The 24260-nt window shown below is 40.2% G+C and overlaps 1 protein-coding gene across 1 annotated transcript in view; it reads left to right on the forward strand.

Annotated features, from left to right (window-relative positions):
- COL28A1 (collagen type XXVIII alpha 1 chain) overlaps positions 1–21655 on the forward strand; it is a 113282-nt gene extending 91627 nt beyond the window's left edge. Inside the window, exons 25-34 of the mRNA XM_077809387.1 lie at positions 130–198; positions 1884–1952; positions 5823–5891; positions 6263–6343; positions 6434–6469; positions 7523–7559; positions 9639–10190; positions 16713–16903; positions 20339–20588; positions 21483–21655. Coding sequence (XP_077665513.1) covers positions 130–198; positions 1884–1952; positions 5823–5891; positions 6263–6343; positions 6434–6469; positions 7523–7559; positions 9639–10190; positions 16713–16903; positions 20339–20588; positions 21483–21655 — 1527 coding nt within the window. The remainder of the gene's footprint in view (positions 1–129; positions 199–1883; positions 1953–5822; positions 5892–6262; positions 6344–6433; positions 6470–7522; positions 7560–9638; positions 10191–16712; positions 16904–20338; positions 20589–21482) is intronic.
- Positions 21656–24260: the final 2605 nt, after the last annotated feature.

Genomic DNA, 24260 nt, shown 5'->3' on the forward strand with positions numbered 1-24260 from the left:
TTTTATCAGGAATGTATAATAAATACAATACAATAATAAAATTCTAAATGAAAGAATGGTCACTACCTCAAGTATATCAGTTCATAAGTTAAGTTACTAGATGATAACTGATTTATGTGTCTCTTTCAGGGAGAGCTTGGAGCAAGAGGACTGCCAGGACCTTCTGGGCCTAGAGGAATAGGAATATCTGGTCCAAAGGTTTGTCAGAGTCCATTTTGTAGATTTGTGATCTTTATGAATGCCTGAGACCTGACACTGATCTCATCTACACTAGTGCAACTTCGTTGACTACTGGACTTGCACTGGTATGACTGAGATCACAATCCTGCCCAAAAGATAAAGGCCCGGATCCTGTACTTACTTATGCTTGTGATGAATCCCATTGAGTTCAATGGGACTACTCATATGATTAAAGTTAAGCACATATGCAAGTGTTTGTGAGATTGTCCCTACAATTGTATAGATAATCAAACCAATAAAGCTCCTAATTAAATTTAGTAACACAGACTGTGTTTGCTTCTGTTTATTTCAGTGCTGTTTCTTTCTAGGAGTTTCCTTTGAGGTGTTTTTTTTTAAAGTATATATATATATATACCTGCAATTCTTGCCCAATTAAATCTAAACCCAAGTCACCACATTAATGAATAAAAGATATTACCTCTCCTACTTTCTCTCTCTAATATCCTGGGACCAACATGGCTAACAACAACATGGCAAACTATATTTAAAAATAGTAATATATGGATTGAGAACAAAAATTGCCAGCAAAAACTAGTGTCAGAAAATATACTACTTACACTAAACTTAATAGGGAGTAACAGAATGAAAAAAATTGTTTTAAATGGAGAGAGGAAAATCATTTTATCTTAAGAATTTTGTGGCCCTGATTGAAGCATGTTCTACCCAGTTCTCAAAATAGTCTTTTCACCGACATGTTATACTTTATACAAACTCAACCTAAAAATAAATCTGTGTACAACTCTTGCCACAAACCACAGCAACTACTTTTCAGTGGCCGTTAACAGCTGGAAGATTCATGAGCTAAACAGCTGCATGTGAAGATTCTTAAGACATCTGAGTTATGCAGCACTTCTAAATAGTATCCGCAGAACACTGGCCCTTCACACAACATTGGCGATATGCCATTTACTGCATGGGAGAAACAACAAAATAGTAAGATGGATTAAGACAATTTAGTGCTGCGGTCTTTCTTAATCACCCCGTTTCTTATCTGTGTTCAATTAATAGCTTTAATTTCAAAGCTACAAGATTTTACTCTTAACATATCAAATTGTTAGCTAACATAAAAAACACAGCACGTGATGCCCACGGTCTAGAGCCCATTGTAAGGGGTAGTTCAGAGCCACAGGGGCCTCCAGAACTTCCAGGAGCTCAGAGGCTGTATGTCTGCTCCTACACACCTTTGTGGGATGCAGCTTACAGAGTTATAGCCTTGCATCATCCTTGAGGTATTGAGAGACCCCAGGGAAGTAGGGAGAGAACAGCCCCGGTATTTCCTAAAGCACAAGGGCTGCAGTTCTTCCTGGACCTTACATCTTTCTCTCCCACTGTGTAAGGACCAGGCAGAATGTGACTCTGAATCAGCATGCCCAGGCCCCACCAGATGTGTCACAATAGTGACTTTTGGCATACCTGGAGATGTGGCACACAACAGGTTAATGTGCACGAAACGTGCTAAATCAATGCCGCTGCATCAATCGCAGCAGTGCCAATTTAGCATGCTAGTGTAGCAAGCCCTTACAGTTTTAAAATGCTTCTACTCTTATCTTTGCTTGTGGTAAAAGTGTGTTGATTAAGAGTAATGTCAGTAACTGAGAGTCCTCAAACTAATTCTTCTCTCTTTGCTGCACAATTCTTAACAGGGAGCCGTGGGACAGAAGGGTTTGCCAGGTCCACCTGGCCCTCAAGGGGATAGCATACAAGGAAGCAAGGTAACCAAGTTTAACATGATGTATAGCCAAGAGTTCTCTATTTAAAATAGTCTTTTGCAGAGATTCTTTGGGTTTTTTTTGTTGTGCGTAAATTCAGTGTAGAGGGCAGTTTTAATGTAGCCAGTTGAATTAATCTCAGTGAATATTAGTTGTGAATTTAACCTCTAAACTGATGGGTTGTTTATGAATTATTTACTTCAACTATTCACCTTTTGTTATTTGTGGTGTGTGATCGGTCACCTAAATTAATCTGAATTACGTCTGCTGTCTGATTGATACTTTTTAACCACGAAAAGTAAGTCTCAGTTCTACAAGATGCTGGTTATTATTTGGATTTTTACTAGTCTATAATAAGAGGGTGTCCACAGGCCCACTCTGGGGCCCCCCGACCAGGGACAGCCCTAGCCCTGGGGCCCAAAATTTCTGTCGGCAGGTCTGGGTGTCCATTCATTGCTCTGAGCACTCTTTACCATATTTTAAAAATACACTGACAGATCTGTCATTTGCTCCCAGATTAAATCAAATAACACAGAGGCAACATAAATATAACAGAAGTTAACCAGCCTCCTGCACAATCCCTCTCCCCAGCCCCAGTATCAAGCCCCAGCCATCACTTATGAGTGAGGGAACAAAGTGAACCTTGTCGTGCACTCTGAGGGTTAACAAACTGGCTGTTATGAACAAAGGTAGAGAAGCGAGTTCTTAATGTCCAGGGCCTTAATGGAGAGCACCCCAAGTGCCAACCTTATCTTCTAAATCAATGGGAATACATACACGCTTACGTGTCTACTTAAATGCTTTGCTGTTTCAAGAATAGCATGTTCAGCATCTTGCAGGATTAAGCCCCTAGTGATGAGGTGCACTGGCATAGCTGTGTTGAGAAATGTGCCTTCCGTACCCCGTTGGCAATGCTATCAGTCCTTGCAGTGTAAGTGGTTCCAGAATGTAGTATGTGGAATGTATTTGACTAAACCTTGTCGTTACAGTGGGTTTAACACTGTAGCAAGGAGGGAAAGCCAAGCTAAGTGGAAATGTTTCAATGGTTGAAATGTATCTAAAATGCAGGAAAAATAATCTGCAGAATATACAGTATTTATGCAAATCCACATTTTTTCAGTTATAGGAGGAAGAATCTGTCCCCTCCTTTGATAGCTAAAAGGTAGCCAAAAAATTCTCTAGAGCAGGAGTGGTCAACCTGAGCCTGAGAAGGAGCCAGAATTTACCCATGTACCTTGCCAAAGAGCCACAGTAATACATCAGCAGCCCCCCATCAGCTCCCCCGCCCCCAGCACCTCCTGCTTACCAGATCAGCCCTCCCTCCGTCCCTGCACCTCCCAATTGTTGTTTTGTGGCATGCAGGAAGCTCGGGGGCGGGGGGAGGGGGAGATAGGAGGGGAGGGTGGAGTTGGGATAGGGCCTGTGGCAGAGCCAGGGGTTGAGCAGTGAGCACCCCCCTGCAAAGTTGGCACCTGTAGCTTCAGCCCCAGAGTCAGTGCCTGTACAAGGAGCCACATATTAACTTCTGAAGAGCTGCATGTGGCTCCGGAGCCACAGGTTGGCAACCCCTGCTCTAGAGGAGTAGTCATATATGTACAAAACTTTAAATGTTGCCTCTATCCCATTGTGAGATAAATTCAAAACATGCAGTATTTTTGAGATGTGCAGTAATAGTTTCACTACCGAGGGCTTTTAATGTGATGACCATGATCCACTGAGGGCCGGCTCAGAATTTCCTAGCCAGCACCCTGTCACAGTACCCCTCTTTTCATTGGGCTTGAGTGATGCAGATGGCTTCAGCATATGAATTGAAATAGCTGCATTTCACATAGTCAGCTTTATCTTACACCTGTCATTCTCTTGTTATTAGTCATGCCACAAACTCACCCTTCTGTCCTTTTACTATGTACATTAAATCACTATGTACATTATATCACTTATTCCATTTTACCAACATGTAACTTCGGGTGCCATTTATGTCCTCTCTTAATTGATCCTTCTGTTTAACACACTCACGCTGCAAGTAAATCCCTCTACTATCATTTTAATAATTTTCATAGGTCCTTATTTCCTTCTCTGCTGTCTTTCGCTTCCCTTGTCTGAGGCTACAGAAAGAGAGTCTTATGGAAACAGAGTCTTGCCTCAGATGTTTCCATTTTCAAACCAGTAATACTTTAGCAGGACCACACACAAACAAAACTCTGAAATGGGGTAAAGTGAAACATAAATAACTTTCCTGCATCTGCTTCAAGCCTTGTGCTTATGTTCTCATGGGAAAATGTCAGACTATATATGTGATTTTCATTTCATAACATGTTCCATCCACATTTTAGTGTCATTCTAAACCAATCTAATGTTTTAGCTTGCAGTCAGTAAAACTAAAGATCTGTGACTGCTGTCTGCAGTAATTAACACTGATAAAGAATGGCCATTGACTGGGCCACATTGCATCAATATTCCTTTTGCTTTCTTTTTATTAAAAACATGACAAAAATGTAAAATATCATATTTCTATTTACTCTAAAGACCTGATCAGATTACCTCCCCTCCTCCTCCCCCCCCGCAAAAAAAAATGTTTGATCTACAAAAGAACAGGAACGGAGACCTGGTATAGAATCCTGGTCCCATTGAAGTCAATGGGAGAACTCTCATTGACTTCACTGGGGTTAAGATTACACCTCAGGGGTAACTGCTTCTCCACAGCATTACTCCAGATTTATGCTAGTGCAATGCCATATCTCACCTGGGAATCACAGCCTAGAATGGTCTCAGGCTGTCCCAGCACTTATTTTCCCCCGTCACTTTAAAAAAAAATGACTGCTACAACCCAGAGACTGGGGAAAGGTGGTAGAGAACACTTTGTATGACTTAAGGGCTAGCCTACACTAGAAGCAGTACTGCGAACAGTACAGCCTCTTCACCAGACGCGCTAAGCCAGTGGGAGAGAGCTCTCCCGTCCACTTAATTACTCCACCTCCGTGAGAGGCAGTAGCTACGTTGGTGGGAGAGCTTTAACGTAGCCCTATCTACCCCAGTGCTTAGGTTGGTATAACTTACATCACTCAGGGGTGTGGTTTATCCAATGTGCTTCTGCAGCCTGCACTGAAACACATGCTGCTGTGGCCACACTGCTAATTTTAACCATGCTAGTGTTACACTTCGGATTGTGGCGTAGATATACCCTAACAGATCTGAATCTTCATTAGGCCTTAAAGGTATTGTATGCTATAGTAGCACTCCCAGTGGCTGTGGAAGAAGTGATTTAAGGTAGACAAATTACTTCCTTTCTGTGGGGCTGCACTACTGAGACATCTGTTTATCATTCCTTTGGGCTTTGGGAATGCACATTCCTGTTATGTAACATTTGCAACTGCTTAGCTGAGCTGTGGGGTTGTTGGCTGCATTTGGCATGATGTCTCAGTCAAAAAATACTAACATTCCTGTATTAAAAGGAACAGAAAGGTTTGTGAACCTCTATCACTGTAATGGATTTTCTGTACATTCAGGAAATCCACATGTAGCTAAAAATTACTGTTTTTAATGTCCAGTTTCCATGGTGGCAGTTATACTGAATACAGTGCTACCATCACAAAGCATTTTACAAAATTATATACATACAGCAGAGCAACTGGTGCACCGTACACCAACCCCTGTTTTACAAAATGTATTGTGGGATCCTTAGTGTTCGGGCTGAATCGCCAAATCCAAACCCATTAGTTATCACTGGTACTTAAAACAGCACCTTTGAATTGTTAGTGACATCATATAATGCAAAGACTTCGATTTTCTCCATGACATAGAATGTTACTACATGAATGTATCTTTTCCATAACTTAATATCACTTTTAATTGAACTCTCCATATTGTATTCAGGGAGAACAAGGACTTCCAGGTTTACCAGGACCTAGGGGTTCAGAGGGATATGGCCTCCCTGGCTCAAAGGTAAATTCTAGCCTATGCGTTAATAAAGGATTTTTTTTCTTATTAGATGCGCCTGGTTCTATGCAGATAAACAAAAGACCAACACTACCTTAAAGAGAGCTTGAAGTCTAAAGGCCTGATCCTGAAAACATTTTGTGCACGTCTACACTATAAAACTATGTTAGGTTGACATACAGTCACCGCAGTAATTACTGTAGTGGTTCATGTACAAACTGCCCATTGACCAGTAATCTCAAATGCACAGATAGAGTTCTTCCATGGGTTGGTATGGAGGACATGTGCTAATACAAAGAACACAAAAACTGGGGAAGCACAGTTCCAATTGTGTGTCTCTAGCACTTCACTACTTTTACCCCTTTGTATTCTATTAGGGAGATTATGGGGAGAAAGGTGATCCAGGAAAGAAAGGTGACAAAGGAGATATTGGAGAACCAGGACCTGCGGGACCAATGGTAAAATGCCTTTTTTACGTTATTTAATTTTACAGAATGGAAATGAGACAAACTAGCATTTATTAATTGATCTCATTCTACAATTCTTAGGGGTTTGTGGGAAGAAAAGGTGAACCTGGTCTTACTGTAAGTATGTACATTTATTGATTCATGACAGTCAAGAGTTTACCCTTTGCAAAAACTGTGCATGTTTTGTTAATTTGAAGAAATTCTGATCCTGCTGCTTCAGAGTTTGACTAAGTTATTGTAAATTGGGCTGACCTGGAATTCAGAGACACACTGACAGTACATTAGCAATACATGTGGAAGAAGAACACAAATTCCACCAGAGATTATCATCTTATTGGTGGAATTTGTGTCATAGGCAGGTTCTGCTGTGCTGTTGTCATTCTTCTTGCTGGCTGGAGCGGTGGAAATACTTTGCTAACTATACCACTTCCTGAAAAATCTACACATGCCAAACATGGAGCGTTCCAAAACCCTTTCATGTGATAGACAGAAGCAGGCAATTTGCTGAGAATGTACAATATGGGTGGATAGAAATGCATACGGGAACAACTGGGATATGTAGTAATGACGTCTAGACCACATAGTTTTCTTTCAAACATCCAAACAGGTCATTTTAGGATAATAAAATAATGGACCATGCGGTCTCTGACATAACCACATAGAGTAAACCATGTCATCTTTGCAAGTTTTTCTTTTTAAATTGTGCATTAAAGGACTTAATACCCGAGATGTGAACAACAGGTTACAACTCTTGAGACCTATGATTAGTATCAAGAGCAATTTATTGTAAATACTTTGGGCCACATATTACGTAGATTTTTAAGAACAGCTAACGGACTTCATCTGAAGAAGTGGGATTTTTTACCCATGAAAGCTTATGCCCAAATAAATCTGTTAGTCTTTAGGTGCCACCGGACTCCTTGTTGACTTCAACTAGGAGTACTATTTAGAAGCTGATGGCATGATATAGCCTCCTGTCAGCTGGTGACATTTATGAGTTCCAGCCACTTTATAATCGACTCTAAGTGCAATATAATTTGCTCTGTAAAAGAGCAAAACTTCAGTAGAATGGGACAGCAGGTTTTGGATATGCAGTAGCAGCTCAAACAAAAGAAAAACATGCCCCAGGATTAGAATAAACGTAACACATTAATGAATGCTCTTTTTCAGAAAGAAGAAATTATCAGACTTATCATGGAAATATGTGGTAAGATCTATGTTATGGAAAAGAAATAACAAGTTTTAATAAAACTACCATGGTTGAAAGGATACAAGTAAAACCTGCTACTCCATGTTAGTGTGGAAGGATCTCTGTCATAATGGAACACATGTAAAGTGTCAGCAGTAAAACATCTTTAAATAAGATGTTACAGAAAATAAATGAAGTTGGGTAGAGCCTATGATTTTCAGCTGAAAAGTAAGCACATCATATGGGCTAGCAATAGGAATTCTGCAAATCAAAAGGAAATCCAGCAGAGCTCACAGTGGAAGTATGATCCAGCCAGAAACTGTATCATATGTCCCTAGACACTGTCCCAGCAGTGTAAAAAGGGTTCCAGGGGCAGACACCAGCTGAGGAAGTCCTGGCAGCATAGCCACACTGCCAAAGAAGTGGGGGGAGGGGAGAGGGGAAGGAAGAGAAGAAGAAGGAGGGAACACCAGGGGCCAGGCTTTCTGCATATCTCTGGGATCTGCAGGGTTTGTCGGCAAGCCATGCAGAATGTTCCACAAGTGGCCAAGAAAGAACCTGTTCTCTACACAGAATTACTGGAAGGATAACTTCACTGAGATGTCTTCCCTTAACTCTGTACTGCACACTGTCTGCAGAAGGGGTGACTGGGCCTAGAGTTTGGGCATATTGCCTTTACAGACGGTGCAAACCTGGGAAATCTGAGGACATAAACCACATAGTTAATGTCTTTTTTTAAAGGTTTCAGAAATTATAAACTAAACTGTCAGAAAAAATGTTAGGGTTTCAATTACTAGATTGTGGGCTTTAAGGGAGATAGAACTTAAAATTATAAACGCAAAATGCAATAAAGAACATTTCTGTTTATTAATTTACTTTGAATATATTAATAGCGCCACTGAAAGTTATTAAATTGGTATAGTTATGGATACTTTGTCTCCTATGTAGGTAATAGTGCTTAGTTCTCTGAAAACATCTGCTCAATGTGCAGCGGCAGTCACAAAAGCAAACAGAATGTTAGGAACTATTAGAAAAGGGGATAGATAATAAGACAGAAAACATCAGAATGCTAATATATAAATCCATGGTACGCCCACATCTTGAATACTTGCATGTGGTTCTGGTCGCCCCATCTCAAAAATATATATTAGAATTGGAAAAGGTACAGAGAAGGGCCACAAAAATGATTAGGGGTATGGAACAGCTTCCGTATGAAGAGAGATTAAAAAGACTGGGTCTGTTCAGCTTGGAAAAGAAACGACTAAGGAGGGATATGATAGAGGTCTGTAAGAATCAAGAATGTTGTAGAGAAAGTGAATAGGAAAGTGTTATTTACCCCTGTACAAAACATAAGAACCAGGAGTCACCCAATGAAATTAATGGGCAGCAGTTTTTAAGTAAACATAAGGAAGTATTTCTTCACACAACACACAGTCAACCTGTGGAAATCATTGCCAGGGCGTGTCATGAAGGCCCACAGAATAACTGGGTTCAAAAAAGAATTCGATAAATTATTGGAGGATAGGTTTATCAATGGCTATTAGTCAAGATGGTCAGGAACACAAATCCATGCTCTTAGTACCACTAAACCTCTGTTTGGCAGAAGCTGGGAGCGTATGACAGGGGATGGAACACTTGATAATTGCCCTGTTCTGTTCATTGCCTCTGAAGCGTTTGGCATTGGCCACTGTCAGAAGACAGGATCCTGGACTAAGTGGACTATTTGTCTGACCAAGTATAACCATTCTTACATTCTAATAAATATTTAGTAGATGTTGGTTTAGTAGATGTTGATAAATAAACAAAATGTAAACAAGGAAAAAGAGCACCTTCATTATAAAAATGTAAAGATAGATAAATACTTTAAAATTTGGCAAGTCAGAATCTTCTACCCTTTCTCTCCATTCTGTATCTGGCCTACCATTTGCTATGAAAAATTCTTAGTAACAGTAACTGTAGATTACTTTAGTTTTCTATTTTCAGAAAAGTCCCCTTGGCTTGGGTGACTGAGAGTCTGATATATATTTTTTCAGTTGCATTCATTGTGTAATCGAAAGGAAATTTCTCATAAAATGTCTAAAATTGTTAATATTTTAGGCTGTAGCGTCAAATGTAAAGAAACTCCACTGGAACTTGTATTTGCGATTGACAGCTCAGAAAGTGTTGGACCAGACAACTTCAGAATTATCAAAGATTTTGTGAATACACTCATTGACAGGGTAACAGTCAACCAAGGTACAGCCCGCATTGGCATTATCAACTTCAGCCACAAAGTAGAGCTGGTATCGACTCTGCAGCAGCACATGAGCAAAGACAGGCTGAAACTTGCTGTTGATAATATGCAGTACCTAGGGGAAGGCACTTACACAGCTGCAGCTATCAACAAAGCCATTAAGATGTTTCAGGTTGCACGACAAGGGGTAAGAAAAGTGGCTGTTGTGATAACAGATGGACAAGCTGATACTCGTGATCAAAGACTGGATGTCGTAGTGAGGAATGCGCATGCCATCAACATTGAGATATTTGTAATTGGGGTAGTTCAGAAGACTGATCCCAACTTTCAGGAGTTTCTGAAAGAATTGCAGCTCATAGCTACAGACCCTGACAGTGAACATGTCTACCAGATAGAGGACTTCATCACACTGCCAGGTAAGAGAAACTACCTCTTTAACAGGAACCATGAAATTAGTGCATTGAATGGAATTAGGCCTTTGACATAGCAACTGAAGCCAGTCAGTATAGTTCTGTGGCAAAGTAGCTTGCCTTTTACCTTCAGATGCAACTCGTTCCTCAGTTTCCTTCACTCGCTCTGTAATTTAGTCCTCTAGCCAAATCAAATCTTCATGCCTTCCAGGGTAAATAAAAGTCCAATACAAACAACGAGAGTTCCCACAGCCATTCTTTATCCAACTTCTTTTGTTCTGTGGGCTACCAGCCTTCCATTGAAGGCTTCTGTCAGTCTTTTCCCAGGATGCTTCATTGCTGGATCAAAGTTCCATTGTCTGTGAAGTTTTCTGTCCTTCATGCAGGAGAGAGAAGAGGATTTCTCCTCACCTTTGCATTCTGTCTCTCTCTCTCTGGGCCACTAATCTCCCTCAAGGTCTGTCAATCCTTCCCTCCTTTTCACAGTTTCACATAGTGCTATAAGGGAGCTTATGACATTTCCCAACCTCTCCTCCCCATAGACACCACCACAAAGTATTCCTTCCCAGGCACTCCACCCCATAGATTCATCAGTTTCAAGGCCAGGAGGAACCACTGTGATCATCTAGTCTGACCTCCTGTATAATACAGGCCATAGAACTTCCCCAAAATAATTCCTAGAACATACCTTTTAGAAAAACATCCAATTTGATTTAAAAATGGCCAGTGATGGAGAATCCACCAGAACCCTGAGTAAATTTTTCCAATGATTAATGTATCCATACTGTTAAAAAAATACAACTTATTTCCGGTATAAATTGTTCTAGTTTCTACTTTCTGCCATTGGATTGTACTATACCTTTCTCTTACAGACTGAAGAGTTCATTTATCAAATATTTCTTCCCCATGTAAGTACTTAGAGATAAGGCTACCTTTTAGTCACGGGTATTTTTAGTAAAAGTCATGGACAGGTCATGGGCAGTAAACAAAAATTCACGGCCCGTGACCTGTCCATGACTTTTACTGAAAATACCTGTGACTAAAACTTGGGCAGGGGGCCGCGGATGCTCGGGGCGGGGCAGTCTGGGGGCGCCATGGTGGCTGGGGGGAGTGGCCCGAGACCCCCGCTGCTGCTGGGGGAAGGTGGTGCACAGCCAGGACTCCTGCTGTTGCTGGTGGGGGGAGGGTTGGCTGGGTTGGCAGGGGCTCCCTACCTGACTCTGCATCCCTGCAGCTCCTAGGTGGTGGAGGGGTCAGGGAGCTCGGTGCACTGCTCCCGCCACAAGTGTTTCTGAAGCATTTCCAAAGTTCCCAGTAGATCTAAGGCCTCTGGCAGTCTTAGTGCATTCGGATCAAACTGATAAGCATCCTGTCAGACAGGACATCAAGGAAGTGTCTATTTGGCAGGGAAGCCATCTGGCCTGGGGGCTTTCGCCACTTTCATATTCTTAATATTCTCAATTAACTCATCCTCTGTTAGAGGCACATCAAGGTTTCTGTGCCAGTCTGCAGTAATTTGCAGTAATGTAATATTTTTGAAAAATTGATCCAAAGCATCTGTGAAGGGGCTTATGTCCAATTGGTACTGATCTTTGCAGAAATTAAAGAACACTTCATTAATCTTCAGGTGATGTACATTGTTTACCATGTGTATCATGGATGGCCGTGATTCTACATGCAGAGGTCTTTTGTCTTAGGCCACTGGTTTTCAAAGTGCGGGTCGTGACCCAGTACTGGGTTGCAGAATGTAAGGCACTGGATTGTGGCGGTTCTGGTCAGCACCACCAACCGGGCCATTAAAAGTCCTGTCGTTGGTGCTGCCCGGCTGAGGCAGGCTAGTCTCTACCTGTTCTGACACCGCGCTGTGGCCCAGAAGCGGCCAGCAGCAGGTCCAGCTTCTAGGCGAGGGGGTCACAGGGCTCCACGCACTGCCCCTGCCCTGAACACTGGCTCTGCACTACCATTGGCTGGGAACTGGCCAATGGGAGCTGGGGGGCAGTGCCTGCAGGTGAGAGCCGTGTGGAGCTGCTTGCATACTTCCGCCTAGGAGCCCAACCTGCTGCTCGACGCTTCCAGGGCACAGCATGGTCCATGGTGCCAGAACATGCAGTACACTTTTTTCTTTAAATGGAATATTGAGACACATTACATCCCAGGAAATAAAATTAAGATTCAGGACCATTTGGCTGTGTTAAGAATTATTTTGTAGCCTTACAAATGAAGGGGATGGAATGTTTGTATAATTTGCTCTATTACGTCTCGTCTTCCTCCCCATACAGAAACCCACTGGGGTAGGAGTCTATGGATGAAATGTCTCAGACACTCATTCCACAGATTTTGGATTACCTTGCCAGATAGATGCTTGACACTTGCCAGACTTCCAGGGAATAGGTAGGGGAGAAGAGCACAAAAAGACAAGATAAAGCAAAAACGTAACATACATATAACAACTTAACTTTATACCAAGCATAAGCAAGCACAATGAAAAGGCAATAGTTGTCAAATACTTAACATTATATAGACAAAACTAATCCATTCATAAATTCCGGAGGGGTCAGCCAGGGAGACACACTATCCAGGCCGGGAGAGCCACCAATATCCATTATTTAAAGTATTGTTATTATTACTATTATTTATTTAAAACAGGCATCCTATTTTCCCTACACCAGAATAGTAACTACATGGTAAGGAGATAGGAAGGGATCATGCACTCCACAAATGTAATACTTCTTAACTAGGTATGTCAAGGTTACATATATTATCCCCTAATTTGTACTTGTTTCAGTTTGCCAAACCAAACACCAGAATACTGGTAATACAGGTTGGTGCACTGAGTAAGACATTGTATGTTGTGGGAATTCCAGAGCCACGTGTCCCTCCCCCTTTTAGTTTACAACCAAACATTCAGTTTCCCTTCTTCATATTAACATATAACTAAGAGGAGAGGAATCTAACTGCTCCCAAAATTGTAAATTATTGCACCAAAAACACAGCAAATAAGTGACTCTTCTATGCTAACTTCATACTTCATGTTCATGAACTCCAGGTTTGAGCTTATCGAAGGCATTAGGATGGAGGAAGGAACTGAAGAAGGGGGGGAAGAGGAAGGCAGTGGATGTGGGGAGAGGGGCAAGCAGGGTCAGGGTGAGAGGGAGAAAGTAGAAGGTGACAGGGAGGGTAGAAGTCACTGTTCTTGTAGCTCAGCAACGCATGTTGGTCTTCTCCTCTGCTCTGTTGGACCATAGGGGGTATAACTACATTGCTCAGCTCCTGTGCAGCTTTCCAGGACGTCTTGTAGGGAAGAGAGCCATCTCTCCTACTTCCAACACATTGGCTGTCAAGCTGCTGGGCTTTGAGGAGCCCCAGCAGCAAGGCACGGCAACACAGCAGGGTCTCTCACTGGCATCAATTTTAAAAAGTGATATCAGAGCCCTCAAATTTCTACAGAGCATCAGGGAGCTGCACCACTCCATCTTTGGTGTATGTTGGTGCCCAGCTAATACACAGGCCTTGTAATATTTACAAACAAATGGTTCATGTTGATCTGCCACATGGGGATGTTGTCAAATGTTTCATGAATACCCCAGCACAAATACAGGAGCAAAGAACTTCATATTCATATGCAATTTAAATAAATCCTTTTCACAGTCAGTTCGCTCCCATGAGATCAGTTCAGGATGAGGTGTTCCCTTAACTCCCCTGCTGGGGCGCTTCACAGTTAACAATTTGATGAGAATTTATATATGTGTCCCAAAAATGAATGAAGTATAAGCTTGGAGCTGAAGAAATAACCCAAATAAGTCAGTCAGTCAGTCACAATAATTGGATAGGTTCATAAGTGCAGGTAAGGCAGACATAACAACTGGGAAGTAAACATGGTATAAATCAGAACAGATACTCATTTCACTTCAGGTTATTTAAAAACCTTTTTGCTTCCTGTGGCTTTTGGAACAGATACACTTCCTCACTAATCCTGATATGAAACTGAGCTGGAAACTTTATGAAATATTTAAGTCCTTGCTGCTTAACCAGTTCCCATCCTCTTCTAAAGCCTGATCTCTGTTCAACCATATCTTTTACAATATCTTGAGAAATCATTATTTTATTTTGTGGCATCCCCTCAACGGATCTCCCCCCACCCATGAGCTAGCCGCAATATTTTTCTTTTGCCGTAAATCTGAGAAATTTGACAATCAGTGCACAAGGTTTAGCATTCCAGGCTGTTTAGGAGCCAGGGACCTACATGCTCATTCTAAATCAAATTTAAAATCATCCAGCAAGCTGAGCATTTCTCAAAGGAGCCAAGGAACAAATTCTAGGGAGTGATCTTTCTCTGCCCCTTCAGGTAATCTTGATAATTCTCAAATTATTGCAACGAGACCTTCCCTTGAGATCTGCCAGTTCAGATTTAAGAAAAAATAAGTCGGTGCTTCTCTGCAGCTGGGCAGAGAGCCCTTGTACTTGATCTTCCACTGATTATACTATTCCTTCTGCTTCATTCACCCATCTTGTCATGTCAGCGCTGGCAGAAAGGAGTTAACTGAGGTAACAGTGTATCGTGTGGCCTTGATATCTACTATGTCTGCCGTAACTCTCTCCAACAGGGCCACCATATACATAGTGCCGTCAGCAGTTGCCAACTTGTTCACAGTGTGTGTGTGTTGGGGGGGGGGGAGGTGGAACTTTATTCTCAGCATCTCAATTTTGTGCTAACTAGTGCTTATATCTTTCCTTTTCTTATCCCCCACCCTTTTTGGTGTTAGTTTAACCCCCTTATGACTACTCTAGCTAGCCTGTCCCCAAGGAGATTGGTTCCCCTTCTCCTGAGGTGGAGGCCATCTAAACTATACAATCCCCTCTTCCCATAGAAAGTAGACCAATGTTCCACAAAATCAAAACCCTCCACCCTACACCACTTACCTAGCCAGCAGTTTACTTCCAGAATCTTCTGCCTTCTGTCTTCCTTTGCCCTTGGCACAGCCTTTCCAGGTTCTCTCACCTGAGAGAACCATCACCATCCCTCCCGTGTCTCTTTCTCGCTGGGAAAAAGGACCTCCCAGCCGGCCTGGCTCTCAGGTTTGTAGTCGCCATGTCCCATAGGAGCTATAATCTGCAGAAAGCCTTTTTTCTAAACTGAAATTTCTAAAGAACTGTGCTAGGCCTGTATCCTGCCTTAAAGCGCCAGCGTGCCCTGTTACAGACTCATAAGATTAAGATTTTTCTATGGAAAATCAAAACATTATGGCCCAGATCCACCAAGGTAGACTCCTAACTTCCATTGACCTCAATGGAAATTAGAAGACTAAATACCTCGTGGATCTGGTCCTAAATCTTTTTTTTCAACTCCACTGGCAATATTTACATCAGTGTATAGGACAGATGATACCACCTACTCAGTTAGCCCCTGAACCTGTAATAAAGTCTGCCTGCACAGACATGTTGGCAGAACTGGAACCTCACTGAGTAAATGGTAACATCATTCTTATACTCTGATGCAGATTATGGCCAGCAGTAACTCAGTGGGGCTCCATGTGGGCTCAGGGGCCAGCCCATGAAGAGCTCATGGCAGGATTGGGACCTTAATGACAGATTCAGCAACTTTCTCTAGTCACCTGTCCCTATGCTCTTTAAACTAATAAAGCCCTATATATTAGTCCCATTCAGTCATTAATTGGGAAATATCATTGATATATGAAGCAACAAAAATAAACAGATTTGAGAATACTCATTTTATATTAGTTCTTTTCAGATAATTTTAAGATCTACTTTTCAAGTCATTCTCTTTCTAATACATTTTCCCTGTACTAATTAATTAAGTGTGTTTTAGAGGTAAATACATCTAGGATATGCTATATGACACAGCTTTCAAGACAAACAGGTGACTGCCAAGCAGATCTACAGACACTAGAGCAACGGTTCTCAAACTGGGGTCATGAACAGGTGTCAGGTGTCATAACCACTCTGCTCTTTCTATATTGCTAAATGGGAGAGGGATTCCAGATAGATACTAAGGGGTTTCTTGGGGAAAGCAGTCAAGGGATGGAAAAGGTTGAGAACCACTGCACTGGATTATAGACTTTTTTTTGTTCATGTGTATGATCACTTTAGAGCAACTCTGGCAACTGTTCCACTTTTGCACTGAATTTCCTTTCAGAATCAGAGTAAAATGTGGAAGTGTTTCATCTCTCTCTTTCAAACACTAACATATACAATTTTTTCTTTCCGGACACTGGTCCAACACCAGTAGTTAGAAAAGTTTACTGGTCCTGGAAGCATTAACTGTTTTAACTAAATGTTTCTAACTCTATCAAATGTTGGAGTTTAAAATCAAATCATTCTGAAGACTACATGGTTTTATTCCTTCCCACTGCAATTCTGACATGTCCTTAGCGGTCAATACCTCATTAACCATTAGAATTAAAGATTCATGCTTTATACCACAATGCAAGTATGATTAGAATCAGGCTCCAAGTTTATCTTTTCTTTTGTTAGCCTCTACAAACTTCCTGTTTCTGTTAATCTTTGCAGCTCTTGAGAATAATCTCATCCAACAAATCTGTGAGAGTGACTCCAGCTCATATATCACCAGAGTCCTCAGTTCATCTTCTACTCTTCACCCTGGATTTGAAACACCCAGTGAACGTAATATTGATCAGTTTGGTAAAACTCAGACTCCAGAACTTTATGTCCCTCCACCTACGCAAGAAACTATCAATTTTGTAAGTAAAGCATAATTATTGATCATCTTTTAAAAGAACTATGGCTGTATTTACATTAAAACATAATTTCTTACATTGTTCATTATCCTACCAAGAGGCAACATGCTCAAATCATGAATTCTTTCAATAGACAGAAGCAAGATTTGGACAAAGGATATTTAAAGTGAGATCTGGAACTTAATTGCTAATTATTAAAAAACTGCTGTTTACCAAAAGAAGTAGATGTTGGAGTCTTAGAATCAAACGGAGATCTGTAAAATATATATTATTCCAAGGATTTTCAAATTTTTCATAGTATGGACACATCTTAAAGTTAGCTTTGTGGGTACCTCTCCTTCCATTCACAATTGTACAAATCACCACCCCTTTGTGAATGCAACTAGAACAATTTCTTACATGGAAAAGTACTATTAGGAAATATAGTTATCTAAGAAAAGAAAATATATGTAGCAAAGTGCACATGCACGCTATGAATGTACAGAACATGAAATTCACTCTTAAAGCAACATTTTAATGGGGCTTCAATCTGGCCTCTACTTTTACCCCTGCAGTTGAGTACGCACCCAGTTTATATGCCTAATTATGCAATAGAAGACATTTTTATGTGGAAAATATGGTAACTGCCTGTGCAAATGTGTTGTGAAGGCACAGTCTTGTGCAGTTAGAATGAAAATGTTGAAAATTAGATTCTGTAATCTCTGAGGAGAAAGTCCAGGATAAACATCTTAACACACTTAAAACCGACTTCTCCGAAAAAGGACACTCCACTGAGAAGTGCATTGCATCATGGAACAGCCCACCCAAATACCCCAAGAGAACCTGCTTCAATACAGAAATAACCCCTCCTCTCTGATCACACCTGCTTAGTTTTCACCTACCACCCCACACTGGAACCCATGCAGGGTATCAAACAATCCATACTTGATGGGGACCCCATTCTGAAAGAAAACTTTCCTGAACCCCCACTTCAGACCTTCAAACAGCTTTTGCAAGTTCATCATCAGAAGCAAGTTCCCCACAGATCAGGACACATCAATTCAAAGTGGCACCAGACCTGCCAGAGCAACAGATGCAAAACCTGAAGACATATCTCCACTGCTACAATGATCAACATCCCCCACAACACCCTTTCCAGATCTCTGGGTCCTAGACATGCCTATCACAACATGTGGTGCACCTCATCCAGTGCACTAAATGCCTAGCGACACTTAATTTAAGGTTTATTACAATAACCTGTAACCCACTAACCCTGTCTTTTTGCCCTATGACTGCAGAGGTGTTAATGGGCCACTCTACCTTGAATAGTCCCTTACAATATGTGCCAACTACTTATGTTAAACAATCTGTTCCACCTTGCATTTTGCTGTGATGCTGGGATTACCCTTCCCAGGCCTGAAGAAGAGCTCTGTGTGGCTCAAAAGCTTGTCTCTCTCACCAACAGAAATTGGTCCATTAAGCGATATTACCTTACACACCTAGTCTCTATAATATCCTCTAGGATATTGTTAGCTGATACCAGATCATTCAATTTTCAAGCGTTGCTGTCTCTTTTCCTTTCTTTCTGCATGTATTATGGACACCCAAGAGGGGGTGCAGGGTTGCTTTTTTTAAAACTATTTTAACAGTTAAAATGTTACAGTTCTAGTGATATTTTCCATTCTAAGGAACATCTGTTCAAACCAACTATATGTTACCCAAAAGCAGAAAAGTATTTTTTAGGGCTGTCAAGCAATTAAAACAAATTAATTGCATGATTAATCATACTGTTAAACAATAATACAATACCATTTATTTTAAATATTTTAGGATTTTTCTACATTTTCAAATATATTGATTTCAATTATAACAGAATACAAAGTGTACAGTTCTCACTGTATGTTTATTTGTTATTACAAATATTTGCACTGTAAAAAACAAAAGAAATAGTATTTTTCAATTCACCTAATACAAGTACTGTAGTGCAATCTCTTTGTCGTGAAAGTTGAACTTATAAATGTAGAATTATGTACAAAAATATAACTGCATTCAAAAATAAAACAATGTAAAACTTCAGAGCCTACAAGTCCGTTCAGTCCTATTTCTTGTTCAGCCAATTGCTCAGAGAAACAAGTTTGTTTACATTTGCAGGAGATAATGATGCCCGCTTCTTGTTTACAATGTCACCTGAAAGTCAGAACAGGTGTTCTCATGGCTCTTTTGTAGCTGCTGTCGCAAGATATTTACACAATTACAGCTATTGAGTCAAAATGGGCAGGATTTTCCCTGGACTGGCCCTGGATTCTGGTTGCTTGTAAACAAGGGATGCAGAACATAGTGTCCAGTTATAAAAGTGACAAATCAGCTCACCAGTATCCAGTATTATTTCACATGAATCTATAACACTACATGCTTTAAATTGCTGTTTGAAATGCTGAAGTCTATAATATTATTTCTTTTAATTGAGAGTATACATAGTTTCGTAAGTCAAAAGCAATGCATTATTTATAGATCTGGAATTCTGATAATTCAGAGAAATCTCTCCATTCTGTGATCTATAATTCCATTGTTTCTAAACCTTGGAGTCATTTTTAGAATTTGGGGTTAGGTTAATGATCTACAGAGCTTTACAGGTTTTAGGAAGGGGGGTTATTTTGTCCAAAAAATGCTACATATTTCTATTTCCCTAATTGCCAATTCACTATCAATTGTAGATTTCTTTTCAAATTCTGATATTTGATCAATTGTATTCGCTTCTTAATATGATCTGGTTAACCATTCAAAATTCTGACTATCAGCAGTAGGGAGATGAGATGATCCCATGCGACCATGAATGGGAAGAGAAATGTCCACAGAACAATCTGTGTATTAAGATATGGTCTGCATAATTTAAATGTTTATCACCTTCTGCTCTAGTAGTCTCTTAGGCACTACTTTCCTACTTCCTAAAAGTAGGAAAGAGGCAGAATGCATGCATATCCCCCTGCAAATAATGCAGCAAATAGGGTGCCATCCATCTCAGTGCCTAGATTCAGGATCTAAAATGTCACATAATCCCTTGGAACTACATACTAGAAATTATGAAGCATTTCACAGATTCATTTTACCCTTTGGCCCCTCATATCCCTGATTTTCTTTACTTTGCCAACAAAAAGTTTCCTGCGGCGTTGATTAATGAGAATTAGGTTTGACATAGCCTGTTACTGAATTAAGTGGAAAGCACTATACTGCTTTCTCAGTCTGGCAGCACCCAAGAAGTTCTAAAAATATATTCCAAAAATAGCAAGAGAGAGATGTGGAGGTTCACAATTCATTAGAGAGGTATGAAATTGCCGACCAATACAGCTAAATAGCACATGAGAAAATACTCTTAGCCTCCTACATCATCTCAATTTTTCTCTTGGTATGTGAGTCTAAGTAGAATTTTACCACTAATATAAACTTTGAATCCTTTTGTAGCTGAGCCCTCCAGAGACTGACAGAGAGACGGAGCTGTTATCTGTCTCACTGGATTATACTGCTAGCACACCTTTTCAAAGGAACCTTCCTGATAGTCACAGACAACCAGTGACCTCTTCTCTTTATGGCAGACCTGATGACTTGGAAAGTAGAACTCCTAGTCCAGATGTACCTCTGCCATTCAGTATAATCACAGATGTAGAATGGCCTTCAACAGTTTTGCAGCCTCAAGTAATAGCAACTAGAAAAGGTAAGGAGCAAATGCTGCTGCTAGAATTTGGAAAGAACAAAGATCTTGTTCTTGTCTTTTTACCTTTGGTTTTTGTTTTACAGTAGGTGTTGTTTGGGTTTCTTTAAGGACTTCATTTTTTCCTCTTAAATGCTGACTACTTTTCACAACACTTTGAATACAACCTATTTTAATTTTTTTATTATGCCAAATGCAGAGTGAATAAGGAGGCAGAGTGGATTAAGTGAATAAGTCATTTTCATGTTTGGAGAGTTGAGTTCAAATCATTTAGCTTTGACAGAGAAAAAATGTAATAGCTCGATACACAACTGAGAACAATTAGCAAACTCTGCTCAGGTGAGCCTGGGGCCTGGAAATGTAGCACATGTTTCTCATCAAGGATGAATGGCATTCACAATATTTCAGGAGGTAGCTTGCTCACTAGAGTTGCCTCCACTATTTTTTAGTCTAGGCAGTGTTAACAAACCTTAATATTTGCTAGACCCTAAATTCCCTAGATTATATCGGGAACAAAATAAAAGCATGTATAAACTTGGAGTTAAATATTTGCAAACCACTAATTTTTTTTATCCAACTGGTTGCTGTTGCTTGGCAATGACAATTTCTAGAATAAGAGCACAATTCTGGCACCTCAACACTGATTTAGGTTCCAGAATAGGGATTTAAGCACCCCAATTTGAAAACTGAGCCACTAGTCCATATATCTTTCAATCCATTCACATACCTTCCACTGATATCAATGGGAACTTGATTGAGGGCTGTATATGACCCCAAGAGATCAAGTGGGTGGAACAGAAGATGGTTTTTATTTACTGAAGAAGGTTCTTTTATAAAATTCAATTTAACACAATAAGGAAGAAAATTCCCAGCTAACTTAACTTGATGTGTTTTCAGATCCTAGGTGCTTGGAGCCTATGAAACCAGGAGACTGTCGAGATTATCTGGTAAAGTGGTATTATGACAAGGATGCCAATTCTTGTGCCCGATTTTGGTATGGAGGTTGTCATGGCACCAGAAATAGGTTTGAGACAGAAAAAGAATGTCAGAAAACCTGTATTCATGGATGAACAAGTAAGTCACATCTGTGCTGGAGGCTATCCTCACAAATCCTTTTAAATTGAAAAGATAAGAAAATTAATTGTGCAGCATATTGAACACAGGGACCAGAGGTATTCAACTCTTCAAGTGGTCTCCCAAGTATAACTGTCTAAAGGGATGCAAAACCTGATTTATAGAAGTACTACAGTAATTCAGTTGTCTTGTTGCCATGTAGAATATTTCGCAGATACTGTTTAACATGTGCCTCCACAGACAACGAGATAGAATTCCTAGCCCTTAGGTAGCATTTTTCATCCATAAATCTTAAAGCGCTTTACAATAGGTGGGTAAGCATTAGTATCATCATTTGACTGATGAGACATGGAGGCTCGGTGATGTTACATAATTTACTTGAGGGCACAAGTGGGAATATTGGACTGCCTATAGTCTGAAACCTCCAAAGAAAAACTATTGCATTGTCTCATAGCTATAGCTCTCTCTATAATAGCTACCTCTATATAGATTGATGTTTTAGATATCTCCTTAATGTCCAAGACATTTTTAAAAAATTAAGGTTTTGCTGTAAGTGGCATAAGTGTTTACAGTTAAACAACTAGACCTGTGGGTACATCATATTAATTAGGTGATATAGAATCCAACACAGCAACAGCTGAACCATTATCTCTGGTATCAGAATTAACTTCCTTATTTTTGCTTGTGAGTCTAAGAAAGTTTCTGCTCATCTAAATCACAGAAAATATGATCTTTATAGTGACTTTAAAGTGCAGCAGTTGCATTCCTCAAAACTCTCTAATAATCAAATTAATTTTTATTGCCTTCTAGAAACTGTCAGTTGGGATTGGTGAAGATGAATGTTTCTGGCGTGAATACAGGAATGAACACTTGAGAAGAATCCAGAATGATGTGCCAATATGAACACTACTAGCATACCTTTTAGTGCTTGTCACAATATGACAGACATTCACATTAACTAGAATGTAGATACACTCATGTATACCATATATATCTAGATCTTCACAGTAATAACTTTATTATGTATACAAAGGAATATACCTTTTCCCTCCAACTTTGTTGTTTTAATATAGTACTGTATATGGCAAATATCATTTCAATTTTAGGATTAAGATGTCAAACATTTTGATACTCAGCATTTAATAATAGAGGCCTCAATCTATTTGAAAAATAAAATATGCTACAGTTTTAAACAGAAATTAATGGTGCTTGAAATTATTTCTCTTGTTACAGCACTTAGAGCAGCGAATGAAAATGTGTCATTTATGAGTATCCCTGGGGGATTTAAATACCATGGATATAACTGAATCAGTGTTTTCTTCTGTTGAAGCAGGTTTGGATTTACCACTAGAATAATTTTGTCAGTTAGAAAGGTAAGCCCTGTCAAGTCCTTTTATTATATAATTATGGTAAAATCTATGAGCGACTTCAACTCTTAGGCTATTTAACATATTTTGATATCTTAGGGCCCCTGCATAATAGAATGAAACAAAAAAGTATATACATGACAGTAAAATAAAATAAATTATGTTGCAATTAAAAGGGAAAAGCACTGAAAGGTGTACAGAAATCTTTATTTCTCTTATACTACTTTTTGCTTTCAGACCCAACCCTACCTGAAGGCACTGTATAAGCTAAAACTGAAGAGCTTCTGATTAAATTAGTATAAAGTAGTCTTGCATTGTTATTTGTTTGGAAATACAATACTTATGCTTGCATAGCACTCATGCCAATCTTTACATGATGATCATTATGGTTAGATGGATCACTATGCTTACACAGTTTTAAGTTCCTCTTACTTAACCCTTAAGGAAATCATATTTACCTCAGATGTTATTCAAAGCTCACTGAAAGAAATGCTGGAGCATATGATTTTTCCAAAGGACTAGTGATTTTGTGTGCCCAACCGGAGACACCTAAAACAAGGCATACTTTTCAGAGAAAGGGTGCTCACCCATTTCTGAAAATGAGTCTCTGGTAACGTGTCTCAAGTTGGATATCCAAAAAGGAGGCAGCCCAAATCACTAGTCACTTCTTAAAATGTTGGCCTGTATGTACAGAACTAATATTAGCTCATGATCACTACATCCTGAAAAATGGGGGATTTAGTGCAGGGGTTCCCAAACCTGGTTTGCAGCTTGTTCAGGGTAAGCCTCTGGCGGGCCACGGACGCTTTGTTTACCTGAGCGTCTGCAGGTACAGCCGCTCGCAGCTCCCAGTGGCTGCGGTTCACTGTTCCCAGCCAGTGGGAGCTGCGGGAAGCAGTGGCCCAGCCCGCACCACTTCCGCAGCTCCCATTGGCCGGGAATGGCGAACCGCAGCCACTGGGAGCTGCGAGCAGCCATACATGTGGATGCTCAGGTAAACAAAGCATCTCACAGCCCACCAGGGGCTTACCATGAACAAGTCGTGAATCAAGTTTGGGAACCCCTGATTTAGTGTCTGTTTAGAATGCAAAAGTCAAAAATGAGGAGAGTACCAGGGAAACATTGAGCTTCACAGTGTTGCTTGCTTCAATAGCAGGGGTTCAGAGATTTAGAACAAAATCAAGCTGTTAAAAGCTCAAATACTATTTTCTTTCACAATAAAAAAAAAAGGGAA

This window comes from Eretmochelys imbricata, chromosome 2, assembly GCF_965152235.1.
Source record: "Eretmochelys imbricata isolate rEreImb1 chromosome 2, rEreImb1.hap1, whole genome shotgun sequence".
NCBI classification, from domain to species: domain Eukaryota; kingdom Metazoa; phylum Chordata; order Testudines; family Cheloniidae; genus Eretmochelys; species Eretmochelys imbricata.